This window comes from Opisthocomus hoazin, chromosome 2 (genome assembly GCF_030867145.1).
Source record: "Opisthocomus hoazin isolate bOpiHoa1 chromosome 2, bOpiHoa1.hap1, whole genome shotgun sequence".
In the NCBI taxonomy this organism is placed as follows: domain Eukaryota; kingdom Metazoa; phylum Chordata; class Aves; order Opisthocomiformes; family Opisthocomidae; genus Opisthocomus; species Opisthocomus hoazin.
The window spans coordinates 106,181,208-106,196,481 of NC_134415.1; the positions used below are offsets into that span (position 1 = coordinate 106,181,208).

General features: G+C 39.1%; 1 protein-coding gene across 1 annotated transcript in view; it reads left to right on the plus strand.

Moving 5' to 3' along the window:
- CSMD1 (CUB and Sushi multiple domains 1) overlaps nt 1-15,274 on the plus strand; it is a 1,295,699-nt gene that overhangs the window by 248,272 nt on the left and 1,032,153 nt on the right. Inside the window, exon 2 of the mRNA XM_075445037.1 lies at nt 2,762-2,978. Within this exon, the coding sequence (XP_075301152.1) occupies nt 2,762-2,978 (217 nt within the window). The remainder of the gene's footprint in view (nt 1-2,761; nt 2,979-15,274) is intronic.

Here is a 15,274-nt window from a genome sequence, read left to right on the forward strand (position 1 = left end):
TAGTATACAGATAGAAGCTGATCCTTTTTTTCCTGATACTGGTCTGTCATCATGCTTCATGTCTTAACTGTGTGGGGATATACCTAGAAGGATGTCAGTCTTCTGGGCCTGCGCAGCTCTTAAAGTCTGTTGGAGTATAGCTTAGTTCAGAAGAAATATCCTCTTTGCAGTTGTCAGCGTGCAGCAAGGAGATTGCTAGGAGTTAACCATGTATTAAATTTCTTCTAGGATTTTTATTGGGGTTTTTACTGAATACTAAGTAAATAAGTATGTATTTATATATATACATATAAAATTAAGAGTAAACCTAAACAGCATTTCACAATAATCATTTTGCTTTATGGTTCTCCTTTGCCTCGTATTTCCTGGGTACAAAGTGAATAGGCAACATATTTATGAATAGTTTCAGAACTGGAGAGATATATATACAGGAGAGCAAAAGCAAACTGAAGAAATAAAGGGCTATGGGTGGTGAGAAATGTTTAAGTTAAACAGGGGTAAAGTGTTGGCTGCCTTGTTTATCATTAGAGTTTGTTTATTTTCTAAGAGAGTAATGCACAATAACTTGAAATGCCTTTTGGAATAAAACTGGGAGCAACTGACAGTGGCAAAAAATTCTGTGAGTAGTTAATAAGTGCCTCTGTTAGGAGGCTGCTGGGCTATGGCCATTTTGGGAGTGGGAGGGGTCACTTACTACCCCAGCAATATTCAGTTTTACCTTAAGCCAGCTGTAGGGTTCCCTAAGAGACTGGGGAGGTAATTTGTTTGTCTCCCAGGAAGTCAGAAATGTAGTTAACGTACTGCGTTTACATACACAATTACATATGGTATATTATGTTCTTTATACACCAGAATTACAAATTTCTGCTCCTAAAGGGCAGTTCTGCCTTTGGTAGATTTTAGATGAGTTGCTAATTTGCACTTAATAGCTCTCGTCTTTCAAAGCAACCCTTTCGCACTGAGTGGTAGGAAAGCTGCTGTGCAGCACGGCTTGCAGGGGGTGCTTGACTTACACAAACCAATTTCTGGATATCGGTGACATGAAGTAGCTCGTTAGAGTATTAGGGTGGTGGGCTGTCACTGTAATTTTCCTTTTCTGTTATCAGAACATCATTTCCGTAATAATTAAATTATTTTAAATTGCTTGTGACACTTGTATGACATTTCCTCTCTGGTTGTAGGAAGAGGAATACAATGCAAAGCATCTGGAAGGATGCTGACAAGTTACAGCGAACAGTGCATAGCTGAAACTTGTGCTAAGTTCGTAGTGTAATAGGTTCCTTCTTCAGGAATGTTTAATCATACTAATGTTTTATTAAATTAACATGAATCAATTGGTAGATATACAAGAGAAGATTTTTACTTTAAAGGCCTGCTGAATCCCCATAGCCTTTTTATCTTTTCGTTAGAGATTTTGTTATATTTGAAATTTAGTAGAAAATGATTACTTATTAGTTCTTTAGTTTTAGCAGCAAATCCCATTTATTAAATCGATTTTATTAAGATTTAGAAACCTCCCACAAGCATTTGACGGCACTGCTCTGAAAGGCTCAGTCTCAGAGACCTACTGCTGTGAAGTTAAAATTGCAGCCTGAAATACTTTTCTGGTTTAGGTATAACAATAAAATGTTGGGATTATACTTGTTCTGAAGTGCTTAAAATGCATGTAAAAATCCAAGCATTACAGTGCACAGAATGTCCTTAAACTTTTCTCTGTTCAAATATTTCATTAATGCTTCTCTCCAGCTCTGAGCCAGTATGACTGTTGTGTGTGGGATTAACAAAATCAAGTAGGAAATTAGCAAGAGTGTGCACTGTCAGTCAAGGTTTCTTGCTGAGGACTTCCCGTTAATGAGCTACCACACCCTCACAAGGTCTGTAGGATGTACAAACCAGACATAAATGCCTACTGAGTAAATCCTTAGTGTTAATTTTTAAGAATCCTTAAAAAAAAAAAAATTAACATTTGCCTGATCACAATACACATGGCACTAAAAATGTTATACCAGAGAGATTTTGCTGTGTTCTCAAAGTATAAAAGTCTTCATGTTGGTTGCAACAAAATGTGTAATAAGTGTGTGTCTACATTTTGCTCTCTCTGTTGAAAGGGTGTTTCAGAACAGCAGAAATACATTTTGCTCTCTCTGTTGAAAGGGTGTTTCAGAACAGCAGAAACTCTAATACTTTAGTATTTATATAAAAACTTTATAAATGACATTCACCAAAAAGCCCGGAACACTCTCTGGCATTAAAGCTGTCAGTCTGTTGAATATATGGCATTAAGGCTAATGCTTGAATATCACATTTGGATAAATAAGTCATACACTGTTAATGCTACATAACAGAATCACAGAATCACAGAATCACAGAATAGTAGGGGTTGGAAGGGACCTCTGTGGGTCATCTAGTCCAACCCCCCCACCGAAGCAGGGTCACCTACAGCAGGCTGCACAGGACCCCGTCCAGGTGGGTCTTGAATATCTCCAGAGAAGGAGACTCCACAACCTCCCTGGGCAGCCTGTTCAGACGGAAAAACATAACCTCAAATAATGATTCATTACATAAAAAGATGGTAGATGTCTCAGAAAATCTGGTGGCGGGGGGTTTTAATCCAGAGGGAAGAATGGTGTGATTTTGTGTGGTGTTTCTAATCTAGAAAAAAATGTACAAAATTAATTTTATATATAGTTACTCATGTAAGAATATGTACTGAGAGAGGAGAAAAACACCAAAATATATATTTTCCTTTCTTCTTTTTCAGGTCAGAACTGTGGAGGCTTAGTACAGGGACCAAATGGTACTATAGAAAGCCCTGGATTTCCTCATGGTTATCCAAATTATGCCAACTGCACGTGGATCATTATCACAGGAGAACGTAACAGGATACAATTGTCATTTCATACTTTTGCCCTCGAGGAAGATTTTGATATTTTGTCAATTTACGATGGACAGCCACAGCAAGGCAATTTAAAAGTGAGGTAAGGTACCTTTTTTCCTTTCTTCATTTCTTTCTGTCTCTCTCTCTTTACCTATCTCTTTGTCTCCTGAATATACGTTCTGATAATATGTTACAATTGCTTTGTACTTCCTTAGTCCATCCCCAGCCAAGGGGATAAGCAGTGCCCCAAGATCTCACAGCAAAATATTAATGTTAATCCAAGTTTCAGATCTTTATGTCCCTAGCTTGTGTATCAGTAGCATCAATTGTACTTAAAATCTGCATGGGTCAAGGTCAGTTTTAGTAAAGGCCCTGAGCACAGGAATATCGCACGTTGCAGTAGCTAATTTTTATTTATCTGTCCCCCAGTGGAACCCAGATTTGGCCCAGGGACCCTTTCCTAAAGGCACCTGTCCCCATTTTTTGAAAGAACTCTTACTGAGATCACACTTTACTTTTGTATCATGTCTACAGTATTTGATCAGAGGGTGGGTATGCTGCTTGTGCTAACAGTGTCCAAGGGTCTCTCACCGAATGTGGCCCAGAAGAAGTGGTGGGCGACACAGTAGTTTGTGAAAGGCACAATCTCATTAGTGAGTGTTAGGCAACCTCTGGAAATGCTTGCCAGATTAAATCCTTCAGGTGACTATTGTCTGCCTTGGAGATGAGTTGAGCTGTAAATTGTTTGTCTTTGCCAAAACTGAAATTCTTCTCCATGTCCAAGTAAATACAATTATTAAGTAGTTAAGGACCCTTAAAGGTCAGAAAGTGGGGTGTCTTGCGTGTTCAGATACCACTGAGGTTACAAAAAGGCTTTATGGAAGCTTTTTCATTTTGAAGCTTTTCACAGCTTCAGCTTTTGGTGCAGTTAATTAATTTCATTGGTGTCTTGTTTTGGGTTCCTCAGTCATTTGCAGGATCTGGACTGCAGAGCTGGAAAACCAACATTGCTTTCAGTGCTACTTTGTCATTTTCTGTTCAGGCATGAGATTTATGGAGTACTGCAAAACACTGCTGTCAGTTCTGTTGTCTGATTACTCTTCTACATGCTTCTGATTTATATTATACTGCTAAAACAAATGTGGGAACATCACCAGTTTGTTCCACATTTTAGGGGGTATCATCATATATTTTTGACAAGAACACTGTTCTGATTGATTGTTGACTCAGTTCAAAAAGTTTTGAAAACTGTAGAAGGTAGTACACAGCTACCAATCCTTGAGTTGCACAGTGTATGTGCTTCATTTGTGGTACTTAATTGACCTTTAGTACTTGTATTGACATTATACAAGGATTAGTATTTCTTTTTCAAACACATTTACTATCAATAGCTAACGTGTGTGCTTGTTTTGTGCTGATCTGTTAGTGGAAAATTCTTTCAAGGAAGAGCACCAACAAATGTTCTGTGGGTATGACCATAGAAGAAAGAAATTCCTAAGGATGGTCTTGATCCCACTGAAGTCATTGTAATTGCCAGTGATTTCAACAGCAGAAGGATTTAATTTCAAACTTCCAGCAGTGAATCAGATATTTTGTTTATCCTAGCTTGTATTTCACAGAATCACAGAATCACAGAATGTTCGGGGTTGGAAGGGACCTCTGTGGGTCATCTAGTCCAACCCTCCTGCCGAAGCAGGGTCACATACAGCAGGCTGCACAAGACCTTGTCCAGGTGAGTCTTGAATATCTCCAGAGAAGGAGACTCCACAACCTCCCTGGGCAGCCTGTTCCAGGGTTCCGTCACCCTCAGAGGGAAGAAGTTCTTCCTCATGTTCAGACGGAACTTCCTGTGCTTCAGTTTGTGCCCGTTGCCCCTTGTCCTGTCGCTGGGCACCACTGAAAAGAGTTTGGCCCCATCCTCCTGACACCCACCCTTCAGATATTTGTAACCATATATTAGGTCCCCTCGCAGCCTTCTCTTCTTCAGGCTGAACAAGCCCAGCTCCCTCAGCCTCTCCTCGTAGGAGAGATGCTCCAGTCCCCTCACCATCCTCGTAGCCCTCCGGTGGACACTCTCCAGCAGCTCGTCATCTTTCTTGAAGTGGGGAGCCCAGAACTGGACACAGTACTCCAGATGGGGCCTCACTAGGGCAGTGTAGAGGGGAAGGAGAACCTCCCTCGACCTGCTGGCCACACTCTTCTTAATGCACCCCAGGATCCTGTTAGCTTTCTTGGCAGCCAGGGCACACTGCTGGCTCATGGTTAACCTGTCGTCCACCAGGACACCCAGGTCCCTCTCCGCAGAGCTGCTTTCCAGCAGGTCCACCCCAAGCCTATACTGATGCATGGGGTTGTTCCTCCCCAGGTGCAGGACCCTGCATTTGCCCTTGTTGAACCTCATCAGGTTCCTCTCTGCCCAACTTTCCAGCCTATCCAGGTCACGCTGAATGGCAGCACAGCCTTCTGGTGTATCTACCACACCTCCCAGTTTGGTGTCATCAGCAAACTTGCTGAGGGTACATTCTAACTCTTCATCCAGGTCGTTGATGAAGAAGTTGAACAAGACTGGGCCCTGTACTGACCCCTGGGGAACACCACTAGTTACCAGCCTGCAACTATACTCATCGCCGCTGATGACAACCCTCTGAGTTCTGCCATTCAGCCAGTTCTCAATCCACCTCACCGACCACTCATCCAGCCCACACTTTCTGAGCTTCCCTAGGAGGACGTTATGGGAGACAGTGTCGAAAGCCTTGCTGAAGTCTAGGTAGACAAGATCCATGGCTCTCCCCTCGTCTACCCAGCCAGTCATGCCATTGTAGAAAGCTATCAGGCATGATTTCCCTTTGGTGAATCCCTGCTGACTACTCCTGATAACCTTCTTTTCCTCCACTTGCTTGATGATGACCTCCAGGATAAGCTGCTCCATCACCTTTCCCGGGATGGAGGTGAGGCTGACCGGCCTGTAGTTCCCTGTCAATTAGTTACCTTCATAAGTAGTATTAGAAGAAAAAAAAGTATTTGTTGGCTTTGCAGCATGCAGAGGTTAAAAAAAGCAGAATTTCAATGACAGGTTTCTATTGACATATCTCATACCCTGTGACATACCCTTTGTTGCACAAAGCACATTCACAGGTGTACCCCTCTACAATTGCACAGTTCGAGACAATTCACTCAGCAGATATTGGAAAATTATAGTCTTTGTTTTTTAGCTGACAGCATGCAAATGCAAGAGAGCATCTTGGAAATTCTCTTCAGGGTATGCTTTCATAGATAAAAATACTCTGCTGGATTTTGGGTATTTATATTTTTTTAGCCATCATGCAAAATCTGGAGGTTTTCCTTAAAAATAGCTGTGGAACTATATAGCTCTCACAAACTATAATAATTGAGTGATGTTCATCCCATAGACTTTGTGTTGTATTTTTCAGCTGCTAAAGCAAAATTGGATAAAAGTGAATAGCACATTCAGCTAGTTTACTGTGCTGCTTGAAGGACCTTTTTATGTGTTAAATGAGCACCAGGATATTTTCACTACATACTGATTGTAAAACCCAAGAAAATAGAAACATATATAAAACATATTGAAATTATAAGGGAAAGTATCGAATTGTTTTAAGCTATTTATGCGGAGGAAGAAAAGAGAAACAGGTAGTTCAAGATATGTATGAACTTCTTTGGTTAGTGCATTATTAAAGCATATACTGATTTAAGGGATAAATTACACATGGTAGCAATCACAGATTATGGTAATCTGTGTTATGAGGAGGTTGAGAAGTAAGATCATAGTAGGAAGAGCAATGTAAATGAAAGATAAGGCACTAAAAATTGCTGGTTTACATCTTCCTATTTTTCTAGATAAAAACTAACAGGCATTCTGTCACTCTGTATAATTACTGAGATCTGTGGTCTAAAATTGTCCTTAAAAAGATTACTACAACTGCTTTATTTTTATTCCTGTACAGTTCGTAGAACACTAAACAAAATTTTATGTCTATATAAAATACATAAAATATTACGTATAATAGATGATATTTTAAATATAATATATATATGTATATTCCACATGGGAAAACATAATCCAGGAGTGCAGCATAGACTGGGACCTACCAGGCTGGGGAGTCACTCTGTGGAAAGAGACCCAGGGGTCCTGGTGGACAACAAGCTCAATATGAGTGAACAGTGTGCTGCAGCGAAGTTTTGGGTTACATCAACAAGCACATCACCAGTAGAGATATAGAAATCATTATCCCACTCTACTCAGAGCTTATCAGGCCACACCTGGAATACTGTGTTCAGTTTTGGTCCCCGCTATGCAAAAAAGATGTGGACCCAGTGGAAAGGGTCCGGAGAAGGGCCAGAAAGATGGTCAAAGGACTGGGAAACCTGCCATATGAGGAAAGGCTGAGACAACTGTGTTTGTCCAGCCTCGATAAAATAAGGCTTAGGAGAGACCTTATCACCATGTTCCAGTATTTAAAGGGTACCTACAGAGAAGATGGAGGCTTCATTTTTACACGGAGTCATATGGAAAAGACAAGGAGTAATGGGTACAACTTACTCCTGGGGAGACTCTTATTGAGCACAAGAGCAAAATTTTTCACAATGAGAGCAATCAGCCATTGGGATAATCTCCCCAGGGAAGTGGTGAATTCCCCAACATCAGACACTTTTAAGATTCTGCTGGGCAGGGTTCTGGGCTGTCTTGTCTAGACCATGCTTTTGCCAAGAAATATTGGACCAAATGATCCTTGAGGTGCCTTCCAACCTGGTATTCTAAGATATGTATAAAAGAGGAAAACTGATATTTTAATTCTAATGCCACTGGTTATGATAATGCTTTTTGGGTACTGTAGTCTTAATTGTGTAAACAAACATAAAGTTAGATAATTAATTTCACTTAGATAATGAATTTCACCATAGATTATAACCAAAACAGATGTCTCAGTTCTACGTTACTGAAAAAAGTCTCATTGCAAAGCTTGTATTATAAAGTATTGCATTATCAGTTGATGGGGAAAGATTTTAAAATACAACCAAAATCTAATTAAGCTGGGAAAAGACGTAAAATGTATTTTTTATTTGCATTTTAAATTCCAAAGGACTTGCTATTCTTGATTAACTATTAGCATGCAGAATTCATATGGATGAAACTCTTGTAGAGAAGAGATGCAAGTGCAGTGCACTGAGACAACAATTGTATTCATAGAATCACAGAGTAGTTTGGGTTGGAAAGGTCCGTTAAAGGTCATCTAGTCCAAACCCCCTGCAATGAGGAGGGACATCTTCAACTAGATCAGGTTGCTCAGACCCCATCCAGCTTGACCCTCGAATGGTTCCAGGGATGGGGTGTCTACCACCTCTTTGGGCAACGTGTTCCAGTGTTTCACCACCCTCACTGTAAAAAATTTCTTCCTTATATGCACTCTGAATCTACCCTCTTTTAGTTTAAAGCCATCATCCCTTGTCCTGTTGCAACAGGCCCTGCTAAAATGTTTGTCTCCATCTTTCTTATAAGCCCCCTTTAAGTACTGGAAGGCTGCTGTAAGGTCTCCCCGGAGCCTTCTCTTCCCCAGGCTGAACAGCCCCAACTCTCTCAGCCTTTCCTCACAGGAGAGGTGCTCCATCCCTCAGATCATTTTTGTGGCCTCCTCTGTACCCGTCTCAACAGCTCCATGTCTTTCCAGTGCTGAGGGCTCCAGCGCTGGATGCAGGACTTCAGGTGGGGTCTTAGCAGAGCAGAGCAGAAAGGCAGAATCCCCTCCCTTGACCTGCTGGCCACGCTGCGTTTGGTGCAGCCCAGGATATGGCTGGCCTTCTGGGCTGCGAGTGCAGGTTGCTGGGTCATGTCAAGCTTCTCATCAACCAGCACCCCCAAGTCCTTCTTGGCAGGGCTGCTCTCAATCCCTTCATTCCCCAGCCTGTATTGATATTGGGGGTTGCCCTGACCCATGTGCAGGACCTTGTGCTTGGTCTTGTTGAACCTTATGAGGTTCACATGGGCCTGCTTCCTGAGCTTGACCAGGTCCCTCTGGATGGCAGAGGATTCCTTGTGGATTGTTGCCCTGAGTAAGTGTTGTATTGAGTAGTTCAGTGTAGTTCAGGTGCTAGCAAAGATTTATTTTGAGTTTTTTCTTAGTTGTATGTATCAGATATAATAGTAAATGGTAATATTTTTAAATAGTAATGAGAAATGTAGTAACAGGACACAGGGAGTGAGGACACAGCCCAGCTCTGAAGAGACTCAGTGTATAAGCAGATGTGAACTGACAATATTGACCCATTGACTTGTGTACTGCAGACAGATGCATTACCTGCCATGAGGAAGTAAATTTAAAGCAGACATTTCAAGACTTTGTGGATTTCAAAAGTAATTTCACAGCTCGTTGCATGCATACCTATCTTACACAGCTGAAAAGAGAAAAATGATCATTAATCTTAGTGTAAGTCTTGTTACGGTATATTGTTCCTATACGTGGAATTCCTGTGTAGGAGTTTTGTAGAGAGGTGTGGGGAAGCCATAACAGGACTGGGTAAATAGAAGTGCCTGTACCAAAACCTCTGTTGCTGAAGAGGTGAGGTGTGGTGTAAGTGGGGTGTTAAGACCTTGAATAGCGAATGTTATAAGCTTGGTGAACCGAGACTTTGTATGTGCAATTGCCTTTGTCTCAGTTTATGGCCCTAGATTAGACATTTTTTTGTATGTCAAATATAGGTAAATGCTGTAATCTCTGTGTCATGGTGTCTGTCAGTAAAAGTTACTTTTTCAGTATCACATACTCAGTTTACTTAAGAAGTAGTGACAGAAGACCTGTGTAATATACTCGGGAATAATCAGTTTCAAATAATCCATTCAGTCTTTCAGGCAGCCGTTAAAAATGGATTCCAAGCAATTTTAGTTTTTCTTACACAGAAAAGCTGCTAATGAATTTATATATACTGATGGGAAAATGCAAATGTAGAGATATATTTTTTGGTTTGTGTATATGCATCTGCCAGTAATAGTTATTTTGAACATACATGATATATATTATTTGGAAAGTGATATTAAAGTGTACACTTGCCTTCCTGGTTTCTCAGGCTGTATAAGCATTATTCAGTTTACTGCAGCCTAGGTAATCACAGAATCACAGAATGGTAGGGGCTGGAAGGGACCTCTGTGGGTCATCTAGTCCAACCCTCCTGCCGAAGCAGGGTCACCTACAGCAGGCTGCACAAGAACTTGTCCAGGCGGGTCTTGAATATCTCCAGAGAAGGAGACTCCACAACCTCCCTGGGCAGCCTGTTCCAGGGTTCCGTCACCCTCAGAGGGAAGAAGTTCTTCCTCATGTTCAGACGGAACTTCCTGTGCTTCAGTTTGTGCCTATTGCCCCTTGTCCTGTTGCTGGGCACCACTGAAAAGAGCTTGGCCCCATCCTCCTGACACCCACCCTTCAGATATTTATAAGCATATATTAGGTTCCCTCACAGCCTTCTCTTCTTCAGGCTGAACAAGCCCAGCTCCCTCAGCCTCTTCTCGTAGGAGAGATGCTCCAGTCCCCTCACCATCCTCGTAGCCCTCCGGTGGACACTCTCCAGCAGCTCGTCATCTTTCTTGAAGTGGGGAGCCCAGATCTGGACACAGTACTCCAGATGGGGCCTCACTAGGGCAGTGTAGAGGGGAAGGAGAACCTCCCTCGACCTGCTGGCTGTACCTTGTTATTACTCACATTAGTTGAAATAAACATTTTTGTTTTAATGGACCAGTGATGCAAATGATGGAAGTTGCCAATGGAGCATATAATAAAATAAAGCTTACCAAAATATTTCTGACAAGCATATGTAAAATATACGTTAAATAGAGGTATGCTACCTCTGCTTTCTTGAATCATGCAGAAATTATAGGAATTAAGTAAGAATTCTTCACAGTATTCACTTTTTCCTGTCTCCAGCAAGCAATAAACCATATGTATATTCTACACTGCATAATCCAAGCATAGAGATAGAAGTCGTTCACTGAAGTGAAAGTTTGTGTTCCTGTTTTCTATTAAACCTCTTTAGCTTAACAAACCAAGATGTATCAAGTATCCCACATGTTTTAAAATTTTTTGTTTGTTTCTTTCTTTGGAATATGATTTCTAGCTTCCTTGTCTCCAGGATCAAGCGAACAGTGAAGCAATGAGGGGTGACTGACTTTTCTACAAAACTGCTGACAATGCAGCAACAAGAGCTTTGTGCAGTTTACAGTTCTTTATTTCTTTTTTTTCTTTCCCCATGAAAAAGTTCTATGTCATTTTGTTTACTTTTTTATTGCACATCATTTTCTACAATTTGATTTCTACCTATAGGATTTTTGTGTATGTGTGGCTGGTGATTTTGTGAAGAAAACAGTATAGGCATGAGTATAGTATCCATCTTTTTTCCAGCTGAAGCTTACCTAGAACACAGCACAAAGTAAGAGAAAATGAGCTAGTGCTCAAATTTGTAAAACAAGATTATTGAATAATTTCAGCAGGGTATTCTGGTATTTTGTATATCTGTGAGAAAAGGAAAAGTAATTGTATGATTATGCAAATTGATTACTGAGCTCCTGCCAGTAGAGATGCCTATCAACAACTATTGTTCCCCTTTTAATGTTAAATCAGATTTTTCTTGGCTTTTTCACCTATTAAAGTCTTAGAAAGAAGGAATAATTTATAGAAGAGGCATAAAATGAGATTTGTTATATATCACGCAGCTATTTTAGGAAAGAAAGGGAACTATGACCTGATCAGCTAAATGCTGACAGATAGTTTGTGCCAACAGCAAAAAGATATGCAATGTAAGGAAAGATAATATATGTGTGCAGTAATGGCAGGTTCAAGCTCATATATCGCAATGTTTTTTCACAGATGGATAAAAGGCAAAAATCCTATTCACAAAATTTTTAGCTTCCCAATTCAAAATCTTAAGCTTGCTGATTTTGTTGGCAAGCCTACGTACTAAAAAGATTTAATGAAAAATGTATTAAATATGTAGTTAAACAAGGAGTCTACTTGCTAACAACAAGCTACTTTACCAATAATTATAGGCCATATTAATTACATGTTTTAGGGTGATACTAAATAGTGGTCAGCTATATAAGAATATAGTACTTCTTTTTCCCAGAAATCATGGAGTATTGTTTGAACTCCCACCTAAGAAAATTAATTTCACATTTAAGAAACTATTATTTCTTGGAAAAAAAAGATTAGTTTCCTTTAACAAGTCAAAGCACCACATTAATTTATGCTGCAGTATTCTGCATAAATTGCTTTAAGCTTTTATAATATAGTTTTTTAAGTTAGCATGTTTTTCTTTAAAAAATGAATGTGACACTCACCATAATGTAAATGTAGCTGTGCTCAATTTCTTTGTCCTCTGTGGACATAGGTCTCTTTTTTTCATCTGAAACTGGCCATAGTACATCTTCAGAGAATATACTGGTGTTGCTTCTTTGCCTCTTCCATACTTTCCAAATGGGACCTGTATAAGTGACAGCAGTGATATGGTGCATTTGTTTGTAGCGTTTCACTATCAAAATCATTACTTGTAGGGGACTCAGAAGGGGAGAGTTGGGATGTGGCTCAATAAAATGTTAATTTCTATAGTTTTAACACTTTAGCATGTCTTAGGTACTCCTACTGTTTTACAGTTATACAACCAGATTTGTTATAAGGAGATAATAAAAAAGTTGGTATATAAACACCTTTCTGATAAAGCAGACAAACATTACTCAACATTTAAAGATACCTCATAGTAGGATGGTGAGAGAGATATGTTACTCTTCATGAACATCTTATGTTTCACATGACAATGTTTTAGAGTATATCTTTGATTTCAGATAAGAGGTGCACATTTGCCCACCTTGTTATTTGTTATTGCATATGGATATATTACAAATAATTAGTTATTCAGCATGAAGGAATCGTATTTATGATCATACTAAGCCAAACACCCATACATTCCTTGATTAGTTATTTTACAAAACAGAACATGTTCAGTATCCATTATCCAGTATTTAAGCTACAAAATCACAGAAAATCTCAAGTTGTGAGTGTGGGTATATATATATGTACCTGGGTTCTGAAGAGCTCAGTTTACATCTTTGCTTTACCTGAAATCTCAGAATAAGGTTTAAATGCTACTTCAATATTGGCCAAGTATCAGAAGGTTGTCTTCTTTGGTGTGATGTCTGCTTGATGTGCACAGGGAACTCACATCATCTGCAATATTTTATGGAAAGTCTCTTTGATTCTGTGAGACTGACGAGTTTGTGATCTGCAGGAGTATAAATACTTTTAAGATTCTTTTGAGCACTGCTCAGTAAACACTTTGGCATTTCATACTTTTTTGAGAGAATTTTATTTTTTCATTTTCACTTCATTTGTGATGGTTTCTGAAGCTCCTAAAACCTCCACAATTTGACATAGTAACAATATATACACATTTTGACACTTAAATATGATAAATTCCTGTAAGATCTCACATTCATTTTTATTTTCTAAACTCCTTAGGAAAAAGATACTAGAATCCATTAAGAATGCAGATAAGCACAGTTTGGGGAATTACAGCTCATAAAACTTAGATGCACCTTAAAATTTGTTAGTGTAGCTTGGTGATACAATTGACACCAAAAATTTCAGACAACTTTCCAACTAAATAGGTGATGACATTAGCTTGAATAGTGATTGTGTAAGGAATTTCTGCTCTTAAATACATTAATTTTTGAGAGTGAGGGCAACTACTTACCTTTATTACCTGTCACCGAAATATATATTACAGATATAATGTACGTAAAGCCTTTTCATATCAGTCTTTCTGTGTCTCCCATCTTGTCCAAAAAGAGACTTCTTTTTGTTTTAGGCGATACATGTTGAACTGACAAAATGATGTACAGAAGCACTGCTGATCAGCATCCCTAAATGCTGTGTATATAATGACTATTACAGCAGCGCTTGGTCAGAGATCAGTCAGTTTCCTTTGCTTGTGTTCTGACTGCAAGTTAATAACTAAATTACAGCTTTTAGAAAATTTGCAGCTCGACTCATCAATGAGAAGAAAGTCCAGTTGTCAAAATCTGTCCGCTTTTGAGATTTGTTACTATATATCCTTAGTGTGGGATTTTTCAGAGTTTGTATATAACTGTGATAGATAACTTTTTAATTGGTACATAACCTGTATGCTATGAAGAAATCTTGACTGCTTGTTTGTGTTAGAGAGGAAAAGCATATTTTATCTGTTAACTGGCAAATTAAAGGAAAAAAAAAAGCTTTATAAAAGGTAATAATTGATTCGTCATATTTCTGATGCATGTAGTTAGGTTAAACTGCGAATCATGTTACTGGTAATTACCTGCCTGTCTTAATGCTTTCTTGTTATTATTTGCTGCATGATCATAGTCTGGTTTTGGGTCACCTTGTGCTGGACCAGGACGCAGTGGTCATGGGACAGATACAGTATCATGAATGTTCAGGTATTTGAGAGGAACTCAGCAGTCTCTCTGCTCTGAATAGCTGCAGTGGAAATTCAGCATCCTCTCCTCTGCGAGCCAGTCACACACAATCAGTTCTGCTTGTAAAACAAATTTTGTACACAAGCATTCTCATAATCTTGCAGCTCCCAATATTACTTAGAGACTTACCTCAATTTTCATCCTGTTCGTATTCATAAGAGCACCTGCTGACATTATTAAGGGCCTTGGGTTTTGACAGTTATGGTTTTCCCACTTAATGGAGACTAAAATATACTTCTGCTGAAGTCTTGGGTTATTCCTGCACTCATACCTTCATTTGAGTGAAAACTGTATGTGTTCATCTCCATTTGACTCAATGAATTTTTTAATAAAAATAACTACTCAGTGGCTAAGTATCTCAAAGTGCATATAATGAGAGTGACACTGATTATAAGGGAAATGAAGGCAAATTTTGATAATAGGCTCAATACCAGCTTTGCAGGGGAAAGCACCCTTATTCTGACTTCTTACTGTTGACTGTCTACTCTTTTCATTGCTTTAGAAATGTTCTCCATCTACAGACCACATTTATATGTTGCTGTCTTTCAGCAAAAAGATAATTAAAAAAAAATTAATTCTTCGCTTATCTCGCACGGCCCCAACACACAGCTATGCACTGTGGTTTTCTTTGCAGAATCCAGTGTGACAGGTGTCATGACAGAAAAGCAAAATGGCAAAGAAAAGAAAATAACAGATGCCAATATTGGACTGCATGTTTGTCTTAGTTGCTAAGACAGGCTAGTTCTCTAAGCTTCTGAAGTTAAATATGTATAATAAGGCCATAAATAACAAAATCATGATGAATTTTAATACAAATTAATAAACAATTTAAAAATCCATTTAATATTTTTAGTTTCATTATATAATTCTTTAATTCATAAATT